This window comes from Thamnophis sirtalis, unplaced genomic scaffold (assembly GCF_051295495.1).
Source record: "Thamnophis sirtalis isolate CommonGarterSnake01/CBP01778 unplaced genomic scaffold, rThaSir2_p1.2 scaffold_12, whole genome shotgun sequence".
Lineage (NCBI taxonomy): Eukaryota > Metazoa > Chordata > Lepidosauria > Squamata > Natricidae > Thamnophis > Thamnophis sirtalis.
The window spans coordinates 40,122,597-40,136,031 of NW_028261392.1; the positions used below are offsets into that span (position 1 = coordinate 40,122,597).

Consider the following 13,435-nt stretch of genomic DNA (forward strand, 5'->3'; position numbering starts at 1 on the left):
ATATATATATATATATATATATATATATATATATATATATATATATATATATATATATATATATATATATATGCATATACAGTACATATATAGATACATACATACATACGAAAACACTCACACAGGAATCACGAAATCTCCAGAACCGTAAAGCCTACAAACTTAAAATTTGGCACATATGTTTCTCTTGGCTTCTAGGTGTTCGGTAACAAAGGATTTTTCAAAATGACCATCAGAGCATTAGTATTTTGTACATTATTATTAATATGCTTTGATGCTAAGGAGTTAGATGTTCTATTCCCACTCCCAACCTGAAAACTTGGATGTGGGTGTGGCCAGCATGTGACTCATCCGGCCTGCTGGTTGAGAGTTTGGAGAGGAGCCCGAGGGAGACGGTGATAAGATAGGAGAGGTTTCTGTGGGGCAAGGCTGAGAGAGAGAAGGGGATAGGATAGGGGAGGATTCTGTGGGGCAAGGCTGAGGGAGAGAAGGGGAGAGGGGAGGCCAATGGTAACTACTCATTAATTTTCAAGTGTCAATTTATCAAGCCCGATCACATAGTTTTGTAGCGGAGCATGGGTATTCAGCTAGTACATACATAAAATCAAGCAATCTGCAAATGTTGCAATGTTACATGAAAGAGAAATACAATGGTATGAAAAATATAATAAATGTACTGATTAGTTCATATTCAGAAACTATGATATATAGTTAGATTATAATGTATCTTTGCATACTCAGATATAAACTGATAATTTATAATCAACAAACATAAAACAGATGTGCAATTTTTGGGAACCCATGACCAGATTACAAATGGCCGGAGCAAATTACAAATGAGGTAATTTGAATTAACTTATCAATACATTTATTCTCCAGAAGTTAATAATTTGTCCCATTAATATCTCACTAAGGTTACATTTCTATAAGAACTTTGAAAGTCCTACCAATAATTTAGGAAGTTATAGATAAACATGGGCCCAAAGTCCATACATCCCTGACTTAATGTAGATATCACTGGAATGAATGAAAGAATGATGTTGATTTGAAGAATCATTATCTATAAAATCAAAATACAACAACTTTTACCTAGAATGCCAAAAGAAATATTTACCTTTGTAGAGAATCCACCATTCTTTTTGAAGGAAGCCTCCAGAGGATCCATGGCCAGGGATCCCCAGAGGCACTGCAATTCAGCCGCAGGGTGCTACCATAAGTTACATCTGTTCTCTGGGGTGAGCTTCCTGTGATCTTGGCATTTGTTGACTGCTTTTTGACCTGCAGCTGTACAGTTCTCCTGACTGCTCCAACCATATTTGCTGCAATGCATTCATAGCTCCCACTGTCTTTGGGCAATACGTGACGTATATAAAGGGTTCCATTTGGAAAAACAAATAGATTACCATGGACAAATTGAGAGGGACGAATCTGAGTCCCATCAAAAAGTACCCAACGGATGCCAGGTGGGGGGGCTGCTTTTGCACTACAGTGAATGTGAACGCTTTGCCCCACATTGAGAGAAAAGTTTTCTTCTTTCTCTTGCTCAATAATTGGTGGCAAGGCAGCTATGTGAAGTCTCACGGCAATACTGTCAGCTCCTGCAGCATTGCTGGCTATGCATTTGTAAATTCCCCGATCTTGAAAGTTACTGTCTTTCAGGAGCAAGGTTCGGTTCTCATATAGCATAACCCTTCCCTCCATAGTACTTACAGTTTGAAATATTTTACGATTAGGAAAAATCCAAGAAATGTGTGGGTTTGGGATTCCAGTGGCTTGGCAATCCATAGTCACTTTTTCTCCAAAATAAACAGTCAAATCCTTAAAGCGAGAACCCAACATTTTGGGCTGTTGAGCTATGATAGTCAACAGGACAATCATTTTATCAGTGCCATGAGAGTTTTCAGCAGCACACAGATACTGTCCACGGTCCTGAAGCTGAACACTCTGAATAAGGAGTGTGCCATTTTTCAAGACTTCAAACCGTTGCATCTTTGTTTGGGCTGTCATCGTTTCTCCTAAAGTTTCAGGGTAGGAAAATGAACCACAAGTTGTTTAAACACTTTCTAAAATACTTATCATCTATTAAATAAAACCTAGAAATCCACTGCAATTCTCCCATAAAATCTAAGACCCTAGTAAAAGCACCACACCCTATCACATATATTAGGGCATTCTTCAGATATTTTAAAAACCCCGATCGATTCCATAATCTTGGCCAGATTGACTGGAATTAATATCTCTATGGAACCCAATTTAACACATTCAATATAGTTTCAATGAATTTCACAATAAAGATGGGAATACCTATCAAGATATAATTCTTTATTTTGCATCAATAATGTACATCAAAGACTGCAAATATGCATGATGCAACTATCTATTTTACTGATTGAACAACTTTATAAATGTACTGCACCTCTGAAATCATCAAAAGAAACAAAATACATGCTTATGTTAAATAAAATGCATTCAATATAACTGATTTTACATCCAACTGCTGTTGAAATAAGAGGATTAAAAATGTTACCTGTAGAGATTTTTGTCCAAGAAAGGAGAGGATTGGGATCTCCTGTGGCATCACATGGGATAGCAATATCCGACTCAGCAAGAGCAGAAAGAATGTTAGACATTTTAGTGATAATTTTAGGGTTTTTTCCTTGTTGTGTTAAAGGCACAGAAGACTGAATGAGGCTTGAGTTGAAAACCTTGATTCTATCCAGTTTAGGCACAAATAACACATTTGGATTATTATAATACATACTACTGGAAGACTGCAAGGTTGAACTCACTTGAGATTTTATTTTTGGGGTAGTGAAGGTAGGAATGATTGTCCCAGATGCTGGTACAGTATCCAAGGATGTAGGAGATACTGGGATAGTGATGGCTTTTAAAGAAGTGCTATGCATTATCTTCTTGGTAACAGAGAGAAATGTTTTCTCAGTTGTGCTTACTGGTGCTGGTAGATTAGGTACTAGTGGTTTAGAGTTCACTCCCAAGTGTTGAAATATCCTGGTTCTGTTGATCAGAAATGGTGTTCTAGCATTGGTATAATATGGTATAGCGTGATTGATTGTTCTTCCAGGCTTATCTCTACTTTCAGGAAGAAAGTTGCTGACAAAACCTTTGGAATGAATATTTTGTCTGGCTTCATCTTGGTTGTCATATTTGCCCAGAATAGGCATTTTAGGTCTATATAATGGAGGAGGTGTGGGGGTAGAGAAAGTTGAAGAGATTTTTCTCTCTTGTGTGGTATAGGCTGCGTATGCTGTTATCTCTGGTTTATTGGTATAATGAAGGGGCACTTGGTGAGTTATAAAATGATGAAAAAATCCTGGTGCAATGAGATATGGAGGTTTTACAGTCCCCCTCACATGACTGTACTTCAGAGGTAGGAAACCCGGGTTTTTTCCAACTGGTTCATTTGGAATATGCGGACTTAATGAAAAGCTGCTGTATGGCCTGCTACTACCTTGCTTTTTTTGAGTGGTGGAAAGTTCATTCTGTCTTGAGCTATATCTGGCTCTTATACTATCCACAGTGGGTAACTTCCTATCTGGGTATGTTACTTTAATAGATGTGAGATTTTCCTTTGTTGAAGAACTATATGCTAAATTAAGATTCTTAGGTGTTAATGGAGGCAGAGGAGTGAGCATTGAAATGGATACAACTGAGGGATCATTTTTTTCATTTCTATATATTGCAATATCATCTTCATGATTATGGAACTGGCTAGTAATTCCTTTGGAATATCTTGAAGTTGGTAGAATGTGTGTTTTATTTTGCCAAAGATCAAGAATTTGGTTCATTTCTTTAGGTATAGAAGTATGATCAGAGACTGAACTGTGGTGAGATATAGTCACTTTTTCAACTTTATGAAAAGACGGTTCCACTGTAGTCTTTAATAAGTAATTTTTCCACAATTTTTCTAAAGATGGCAGAATTTCAGGATGTTCTGTTTGGCTAACAGATAGATACTGTTGACTAGCAGACTTTGACTGAGCTACCCTTGAATCAATGACATTTGGAGAATCTGATGAGAAAGAGTTGGCTTTTTCTTCAAGTTCTGGAATCACTGAAGAAGTAAGATCAAAAGATGATGTTGAACTCTCTCCTAAAATACTTGCTCTGGGGGTATTTGTCACTTCATTATAAGCTATGGGTAACTTATTTTCTGTAGCTGTTGTATACTCTGGATTGTGAGATAAATGCAGCTGCTTTGGGAGTGACGTAGTCACTGAATGATACGTTGATGTCACTGTTTGACTTTTCTGATCCTTTATGACACTAGAAAGAGTTAATGGTGTCTTAGGTAATAAGGTAGGAAGTTGAACAGTTGAAATTGCTATTGTGTCCTGGGGTTTTTGTAAAGTAGCTGCATTTATTAATGATGAAGAACTCAATTTTTGTATTTCATCCTCTGACTTCTGATATCCCCCCATAAAACCTTGCATGGTTTGAGTAGTATTGTCAAGTTTAGATATTTTTGAAACAAAAGTTATATCTTCTACATTAAAAGGAGGAATTGGTTTTGGTCTTTTAAATCTATTTGTTCTCCGTCTGCCATATGGTCTTCTTCGTGAATGCTTATTGATTGCTGGTTCAGGTGTACTCATTTTTCTTCCATATGCTATTGTTATGGCTACTGTTGTTGGTTTGTTAGTAGTAGCAGCTGTCAGCATCCATTCTTTCTTTTTCAGTGGATGAATAGTGCTTTCTATAGTAGAAGAGAATTTTGTTTTTTCAAGATTTATATTTGTTAATATTAGGTTTTTAGAATCTGTAAATGGATTAAAAGGAATTACTTGTACATGTTCTATGCTGTTATGTTCTTTAGGAGCAAAATCTGCCATTTGAGTAGCAGAGGCAACAATGGTAGCAGAATTGTTGATTTCAGCATGTGTAAAAGTTATTGCAACATTACTCACATTACTCATAGATTTAGCTTGTAAATATTGTTTGCTAGTTTTAGTCTTATGGCTTTTGGCAAGGACAGGATCTTTGACTGAAATTTCTGAATATGGATTAGGTGTGGCTTTCTCCCTGTTGCTGACTATCATTAAAGTGCTCTGAGTATAAGGTTCAACTTTTTTTGAGATCCTATTTATTTCTCCATTAAAAAATTCTATCCTTTTTGGTTCTTCTACTTGTGATTGGACTGTGTTTAAATCACTATGATCCCAAGGTTGTGTCTGCATAGTTGGAGAGAACTGGATTTCCTGTGCTACAGAGGTTTCCATGTGGAATGGATCTTCTGGCATTTTTGAGAATTCATGTTCCACATGCACTGCTGAAGAAAGTATTTGGTCTTGATTATAATTCTGCATGCTGATGACAGAGGGAATGATGACTGAAAATAATTCTGCTTCATCCAAATGGGAAGTATCTGCTGAAGATTCTTCTCCATTGATTTCCACAGCACTTCTTGGTGGGAGACTGGAGATAGGTAGATGACTTCTTGTGGTCCATTGTGTAAAAGGAATCTCTGATGTGGTACTTAGAAGAGGAACAGAAGTGGTTGTAAGTCTGGGAAAACTTTTTCTTCGGACTTTTGCTAAAATGTTAGCCCAGTGTTGTGGATTAATTTGTTTGTTTGTCATATGAATTCTCCTCCTGGATTCAAATACTCTTCTACCCTCAGCAACATTAATTTCTTCGGTCCTATCAATGCCTTTCCATAATTTCATTTTACGTTTCCCTTTTTTATCTGTTCTTACCTGAACATGAAAAATGTCATCGCTCTTCTGTTTAAGTGATTGTTCAAATTTTTTGAGATGAAATTTCTTGCTTGGCATACTGTAAATCTCTTTATCACCTGATCCCTCATCATCTCCGATGACCTGCCCCTTTACTGATATTCTTGAACCAGGTTGCTTTTTAAATTTTATCCTTTTAGAAGATCTGTCAGAAACCATCTTATTTACTGTTACTTTAACAACAACTTCATCTGATCCTTGTTGATTTATGGCCACACATCTATAGTAACCGCTGTCACCTACCTGACTGTATGGAATTAACAATGTGCCATTTTCTAGCAAATATCCACTAGAAGAGTTTGACAAATCATTAATCATTTGGCTGCTTGGAAGTATCCAGTTTAAATGAGCATCTGGTATAGCCACTGCACTACATGGCAATAGTATGGAATCCCCCACATTTTTTTCAATTTTTGTTAGTTCAGAGTCAGCTTGCTGAATAACTGTGGGTTGCACTAGAACTTTGAAGGCCACTGTGTCCACGTCGTCTCTCACTTGGGCAATACAGTAATATACCCCTGAATCAGCATAGGCCACTGACCTGATGATTAACTGGCCACTACTGAGGACAGAAAACCTTTTGCCTTCCATTTTGAATGGAGCTTTCAATTTTGTCCCATCTGGGAGAATCCACCTGATAGAAGGACTTTCTGATGCTTTGACATTACAGCTAAGCTGAGCATTTGAACCTTCTACTATACTTTGAGCAGCTCTTGTGTGCTGGTCTTGCTCTATCATAACCCAGCTGCTTCTCTGTTGGTTATTTTCATGAGGTTGAATAGTTTGAGAAACCTGGGAAGAAAAAGAAAGAACTACCATTTTTCCTGTGCTCTGGTGTCTGTTTAATTGGATGTGTATGAATGGCTGCATCACCCAGGCAGGCTCAGCAAAGATTCTGCCTTTCACACCTGTGTAATAGGGAGCATCATCAGAATCAGGACCTTGCCTATAGTGATAGCTTAATTTAGGTTCACGAGTGAGCACATGTTCTCTTTCAAGTTTGACAGGCACTTCACTGTAATATGCAATAAGCTTCCATAACTTCTCGTAGTTTTCTCTATTCATATGGCATTCCATATCCAGAGAAATAGTACCGTTGATCACAATTTCATAAGGAGAGATCTGATTCCATTGGATTTTGGTAGAGTCCGTTGGTTTTTTAATTTCACATTTGAGGTTCACTGAGTTTTTGTGTTCATCAGTCAAGTTCAGAGTAATGTTCCATGTAGGCCACTGAAATTCTTCCATTAGTAACTCAGAGATGTCATCTTCTTTACCCTCATCATTTTCCTGAATGTTGGTGCTCTGTTTAAATGGGGACTGTATGATTGGCTTCCTGCAGGAAATGTCTTTCATATTTTGAATATCTTGTTTCTGGAATTGTTTGGGAAAAGTACATTTAGGACAAATCTGACCATCCTCATAGGCTTTATCTTTTTTACACTTTAGGATACCTGAAAGACAAAAAGAAAGGGCATTTTGAATTCACAGGATTTTTGTTTAGCTCTCTCTCCTGTTCCATGTTTTAAACTATACTTTGAATTTAGTAATGGGCTTTGAATCTTATAGTCATAGGTTTGGAAGGGACCTTGGAGGTCTTCTAGTCTAACCTCATGTCTTGTGCAGAAATCTTCAAACTATTTGGAACAAAAGATTGTTCCACCTTTTCTTTTTTAAAAGGTTGTGCCATCTTTTCTTTAATAATTTAATTAAATTATTCTTTTTAACTGGCCTGAAATTATTTTAATTATTATTTATCTAGTTTGTTCATGTTCTTTTCAAGATAATGTTTATGCTATCTAGGTTAATCATTAAATAATGTACATTTTTTAATAAATATACATTTTATATTTATTCACTTAGTTTCATACTACCTAACAGCTCATTGGTTCATAAATATGTTTATGTGATAAAATAAATCTAATTACCGTATTTTTCAGAGTATAATTCAAATCTTTTTCCCTCAAAAAAGAGGCTGAAAATCTGGGTGTGTCTTATACACTGAATACAGCATTTTCTGCCTCCCCAAACCCTGCCCCTTCATCAAAATGGCCATGCAAAGCCTTTAGGAATTTTGCAGTGTGCTGCTGGGGGCTCTACAAACCTCCTAAAGGCTATTCATGCCCTTTTTTTGGAAAGAAAACCAGGCCCGTTTTCACGAAAAGCGGGCCATTTTTAGGAGGTCTGCAGTGCAAAAACTTTTTTAAAATAAATTGCCTCTTCAAAACCTTGCTGCATCTTATACTATGGTGCATCTTATACTCTGAAAAATATGGTACATTATGTGTTTTTGCAGAAACACAGATATAATCAGAGACAATACTTAATTGATAATATTATAAATCTGTCTGTAAAATTTGAAATGTCTTCATTTCTCTTGGGTTTATCTTTTATGTGACTCATAATTATTCAGACTATTCTGAAATATTGGTTTTGCTTCTAAAGTCAAATAAGTTATTTTTGCTATTTCTTACATCACTTGGAAATCTCTACTCATAAATACAAAACTTCCTTACAACCTAGAGAGAATTTAATGAACAGTTTTTGTGGTTAAAAGACTCCTATAATATCTACTTAAATGTTTACATTATGTTCCATTCAACCTAACACTGTACAATATCAGAAATTTATTAGTGTGAAGGTTCCCAGTTTCGCCTTTTTAACTGTAAATTGAATAATATGTTCTTAATTTTGAGAAGAAATACCATTGCCACTTGAAGTACATTATTGTAGTATGTTTATTCTTGATGTATTGGGAGATAAGTGGTTTTCATCTTTGTTCATTGAATGGCATGGCAAATTATGCAAATTATATTCTTTTGAGGAAAAAAACCTCAAACACGATGAATATGTTTTAAATACAGATTACAAGATAAATCGGAAAGACTGGATTTATATAAAACATTACATGAAAACACCTTAAGATGATTTAATATAGATTGTTATCAACTTATAACCACAATCATAACCAAAGTATCAATTGCTGAGCAATGCAATCATTAAATGAGTTATCATGTGTCCTGACTCAATTTTATGACCATCTTTACTGCAGTCATTAAGTATATTACATACTTAGGTGAATTATGTGGTCCTTAAGTAATTCTGGCTTTCTGACTTGTTGGAAGACAGCTGGGAAGATTGGAAATCATGATTGCGTGTGCTACAACTGTTATAAATATGAGCTGGTTGCAGATCACCTGATTGTGGGGATAATGCAATGGCGATAACTTCAAGGTTGTAAGTCACTTTTTCCAAGGCTATTGTAACTACAAACTATCATTAAAGGAATGACCATAAATTGAGAACAACCTGTACAATATATGTACCCAGTCAGTATTTCTGGCCAATTTCTTCTGAAGGTGATTTTCTACAACTATTTGTAACAAAGTTCCTCTTACCCGCAGATTTCTCAGTCCATTCAAGGAACCATTTCAGCCTGCAGTCACAAGACCAGGGATTCCCATGAAGATAAATATTCTCTAGAAGAGGCATCCTTTGAAAAATGTCCTTAGGCAATGTTCTAATGGCATTTTCAGATAAATAAAGATGTTTTATTGTTGACATTCTGAAGTAATCAAGAACTAAGAGTGTTGAAAATGTGTTTGGGTGAAGCTGCTGAAGCAGGTTTCCTTCCAAGTGGAGAAGTCTGAGGGAAATTAATCCATTGAAAGCATTTGGATGGATGAATTCAATTTGGTTGTGATCCAGGTGCAGTCTCATCAAGTTGAAAAGCCCTTGGAGGGTTTGGCCAGTTATAACCTGCAGTTTGTTATAGCTTACTTTGAACACCTAAATGGACAAATAAATTAAGGTTACTATCTTTATTGATATTTAAACTTTACAGAAAAAGCATGTTTTTATAGAAATAGAAAATCTGTGTCCCATAAGAGTTACCTAAATTACAATTCTCTATTTTTCATCAGTGGTACAGGATAACTTAACGGCTCAATCTAGACATTCTTAGTTATCCATTTTTAGAATTAAGGGAATTTGAGTTAGATACATAAAAATTTATCCCCAGGAAATTAACTGAAGCAGACCTTATTCTATTAGGGGATACGAGATATAAAACCTTAATAAGATGATTCAAGAATTTCTACCTATAAAAGAATTAAATGTGTTAGAGTTATTGCAGTGTCATCTATCACTAGCATGTACCCCGTTTCCCCCCAAATAAGACCTTCCCGGATAATAAGCCCAATTGGGCTTTTGACCACATGCGCTAAAATAAACCTTCCCTCGAAAATAAGCCCTCCCTTTTAATATTGCAACACAGCAGCACCCATGAAGTGGCCATGCTTGGTGCCTCCTGAACCTCAAAAATAATAAGACTTCCCTGAAAATAAGGTCAAGTGCTTATTTTGGGGGTCAAAAGAAAATAAGATTCTTTCTTATTTTCTGGGAAACACAGTATGAGCAGGCACATCTATTTAATACTGTGATAATATAAGATAATATCTTATAGTCACAGATGGATTTTCTAGTAACAAAATCATTGGCCTCTGTATAGCCAGATTTTGGGTGAGTATTGGAACACACTTTTGTTCACTAATGCTTAGGAAATAGAGTCTAAGTGTTGTGATTTATTTAGTAAATATTTCTGGCTTTACCTGTAGTGATGACAGATCTTTTAAAGCACCATTAGGTATATTTTGGATATCATTGCCATGAAGCATGAGCAGTTCAAGTTTTGAAAGTCCCGCAAATGAGCTTTCAGATACAGCTTGAATGCTGTTAAACCTGGAAAAAAAGAAATGGAAATTTGTTTAATCATTCACCATTATTCTGTAATGAGAAGGTTTGTCATTAGGGGTAACTTTGGTTTATCCATAAATTATAAATGGACTTTGAGAAAGTTAATAAACCATTTTAACTGACATTTCACAAATTGTTTTTAAATATCTTCCTTCCTTCCTCCTTTCCTTTCCTTTCCTTTCCTTTCCTTTCCTTTCCTTTCCTTTCCTTTCCTTTCCTTTCCTTTCCTTTCCTTTCCTTTCCTTTCCTTTCCTATAAATTATAAATAAATTCAACTTGGAATTTAAATTCATGGAAATTGCCAATTAGAATGGGCTTTTTCTGATAACATTCTCCTTGAATGAATAAAAAAGTATGTAGATGACATTTAAAAATGAATGCCTGCAAAATAAGTTCTGAAAGCAGAAAACCAAAACAGAACAGATTAACATAAACATGTCTGTATTTCACAAGAACTTCATTATATTATTGCAGCCGGCTTTTGAAATGTTAACAGAACATAGCATAGTTTCTAATTAAATAAAATCAACTTTTAATTGTTCAAAAGGCCAATTATATTTTTATGTTCTACATTTATCCCTAATATTAACAGTAGCACCAAAAAATAAAAATATACATAATTTTTGATCCCCAGTCTAATTCAAAATTGTTCTTTTTAATAGTATAATATTCAATTATATTAATGGATTTTTTAAAAAGCAGCTCATGTTGTATTTGATTGTTGTGATAGGAAAAACAGATGTCTGGATTAAATAATACATAAGGAAGTAAGGATTTTAGGGCTTGTACATCAGGTATTGTTCTACATAGTGTTTAGTTTGTTCTATACCAGCAAAAGCTGCATCTGTGCTTGGCAAGCGAGATAGTAAATATATTCGCTCCAGCTGCTAATATATCCTCTTCCTTCTCAAAATGCTGCAAAATATCAGGACCGACAAATGAAATAGCGAATACAGATCACATGCTATCATTAGGTAACTAGAAGCAAAAATGAAGAATCTACACAGTATATATTTTATTTGTTTCAAACAGCATCTGTCAAACAGCTTTCAAGCTATAGACTTCTTTCTCACTTTGAGGTCTCTAGAAGATACAATGCACTATAAAACTAAAGTCACAAGAATAGGAAAAAAGAACTTAAAGATTTAGTGCTATGATCTAAACTTATTCTAAATGTTTCAATCAGCTTTAAATTAAAATATGAAAACATTTTCAATACATCAGTAATATTTTTTCCTAGAACATGAGTGTGGGCATAATGGTAGTAAAGGAACATATATATTATTTTGTGTTTTGGAGCTATTGTTATAATATGGCAGGGGTCAAAAATATAACATCCTTGAACATCTTTGTGGTCATGCTGTCTGGAGCACCTTCTGACTTAGCAATATCTGAATTAGAGAATTTTCCATCCCTACAATATTGCATAAGGCAGGTAACATCAGAATTCAAATAAAAGCAAAATATTTTAACCAGCTGTAGAGTTTTATATGCAAAATGTGCGCTATTGAAATAACGCTCTCCATAATTTGGGAAGAAATATAAGGGGGGGGGAGCAAGAAGACAGATTTATTTATGTATTTATTGCCTTTATTATTTTTTATAAATAATTCAAGGTGGCAGATGAATATTACTTCCTCCTTTTATTTTCCCCATAACAACTCTGGGAGATGGGTTGGACTGAGAGAGAGACTGACTGGACCAAAGTCACCCAGTTGGCTTTTATGCCTAAGGCAGGACTAGAACTCAGGCTCCTGGTTTCTTGCCTGGTGCCTTAATCATTAAACTAAAAAGATGTAGGAGGAGAAAAGATGAAAACAGGTAAGATTTATTCATTTATTTGTATCCCGTTGTTATTATTTTTACAAATAATTCCAGACAGCAAACATATCCAACATACCCTCTTTGTCCTATTTTCCTGACAACAACAATCCTACAAGGTGAGTTAGGCTGAGAGAGAATAACTGGCCCCAAATCACCCACCTGGCTTTCATGGCTAAGGTGGGATTTGAACTCATAGTCTCCTGTTTTCTAGTCTACTGGACCAAACTGGCTCTTATTTGATTTACCTGATACAGGTGAATCAAATGAAACAAATTTAATGAGAAATTGACGGGGTTGGAGAACATCTCACATTTAACCACAAATTTGAATTATAATAGTTAATCAAAGGGTTTACAACAGTCATTCATCTCTTTATGAAAGACATTTGATTGTTTCAGATTGCAATTTATTTCCTTGACAATGAACAATGCTTCACTTAGATGACATGTAGGATTAATTTCACATAATTGTATTCAAGAATATAAAACTCCATAGAAAAATTACTATACAAACCCCAAATTAATTCGTTCCACATGCTTAGAAATTTTCGATGGCACAGCCACTAAGGACCGAAATGTGCAATGAACTTCACTGGGAACATAGCAGGCACATGGCTGAGGACATGCCAGGATGACTTCTGAAATCCCCAGGCAGACAATCAGCACCATGGATAGTGTCTCCAAATTTGGTTGCCTTTGCATCTTCCTAAAATTCTTCATTTTGCTCTACCTTAAATCTTTGTGAAAAAGATGCATTATTAGACAGGTACAACTTAGATACAGCAATCAAGGTCTCTAAATTGAAAAATTTGTTAATAGGGTTAGAATGCTTTGTAAATTAGAACAAATTGACAAGAAAGCTAGTCTAACACAGGCTTTTAATATTAAGCATCAAAGCGGACATTTCTGATAGTACAGTAATTTTCATTCTAAGCACTGAATACAAGATGTGAACATTTCATTCTATGTATTGAATACAACATGTGAACAACAGAAGTTGGGCCTGGAAAGTCATTTGATGTTGGGGATGTCTTAGTAACTCAATCAAAATGACCTTTTCTATGTGCTAACCCACAAAAGAGATGAATCCCTAACCCCAGATGT

The 13,435-nt window shown here is 35.3% G+C and overlaps 1 protein-coding gene across 1 annotated transcript in view; it reads right to left on the bottom strand.

The window, feature by feature from the left end:
- Window positions 1-13,435, bottom strand: part of MXRA5 (matrix remodeling associated 5) — a 28,897-nt gene that overhangs the window by 7,563 nt on the left and 7,899 nt on the right. Inside the window, exons 3-7 of the mRNA XM_014057256.2 lie at window positions 12,846-13,068; window positions 10,364-10,493; window positions 9,152-9,542; window positions 2,528-7,207; window positions 1,115-2,015 (exon numbers count right to left, since the gene is read on the bottom strand). Coding sequence (XP_013912731.2) covers window positions 1,115-2,015; window positions 2,528-7,207; window positions 9,152-9,542; window positions 10,364-10,493; window positions 12,846-13,051 — 6,308 coding nt within the window. The 5' untranslated portion in view covers window positions 13,052-13,068. The remainder of the gene's footprint in view (window positions 1-1,114; window positions 2,016-2,527; window positions 7,208-9,151; window positions 9,543-10,363; window positions 10,494-12,845; window positions 13,069-13,435) is intronic.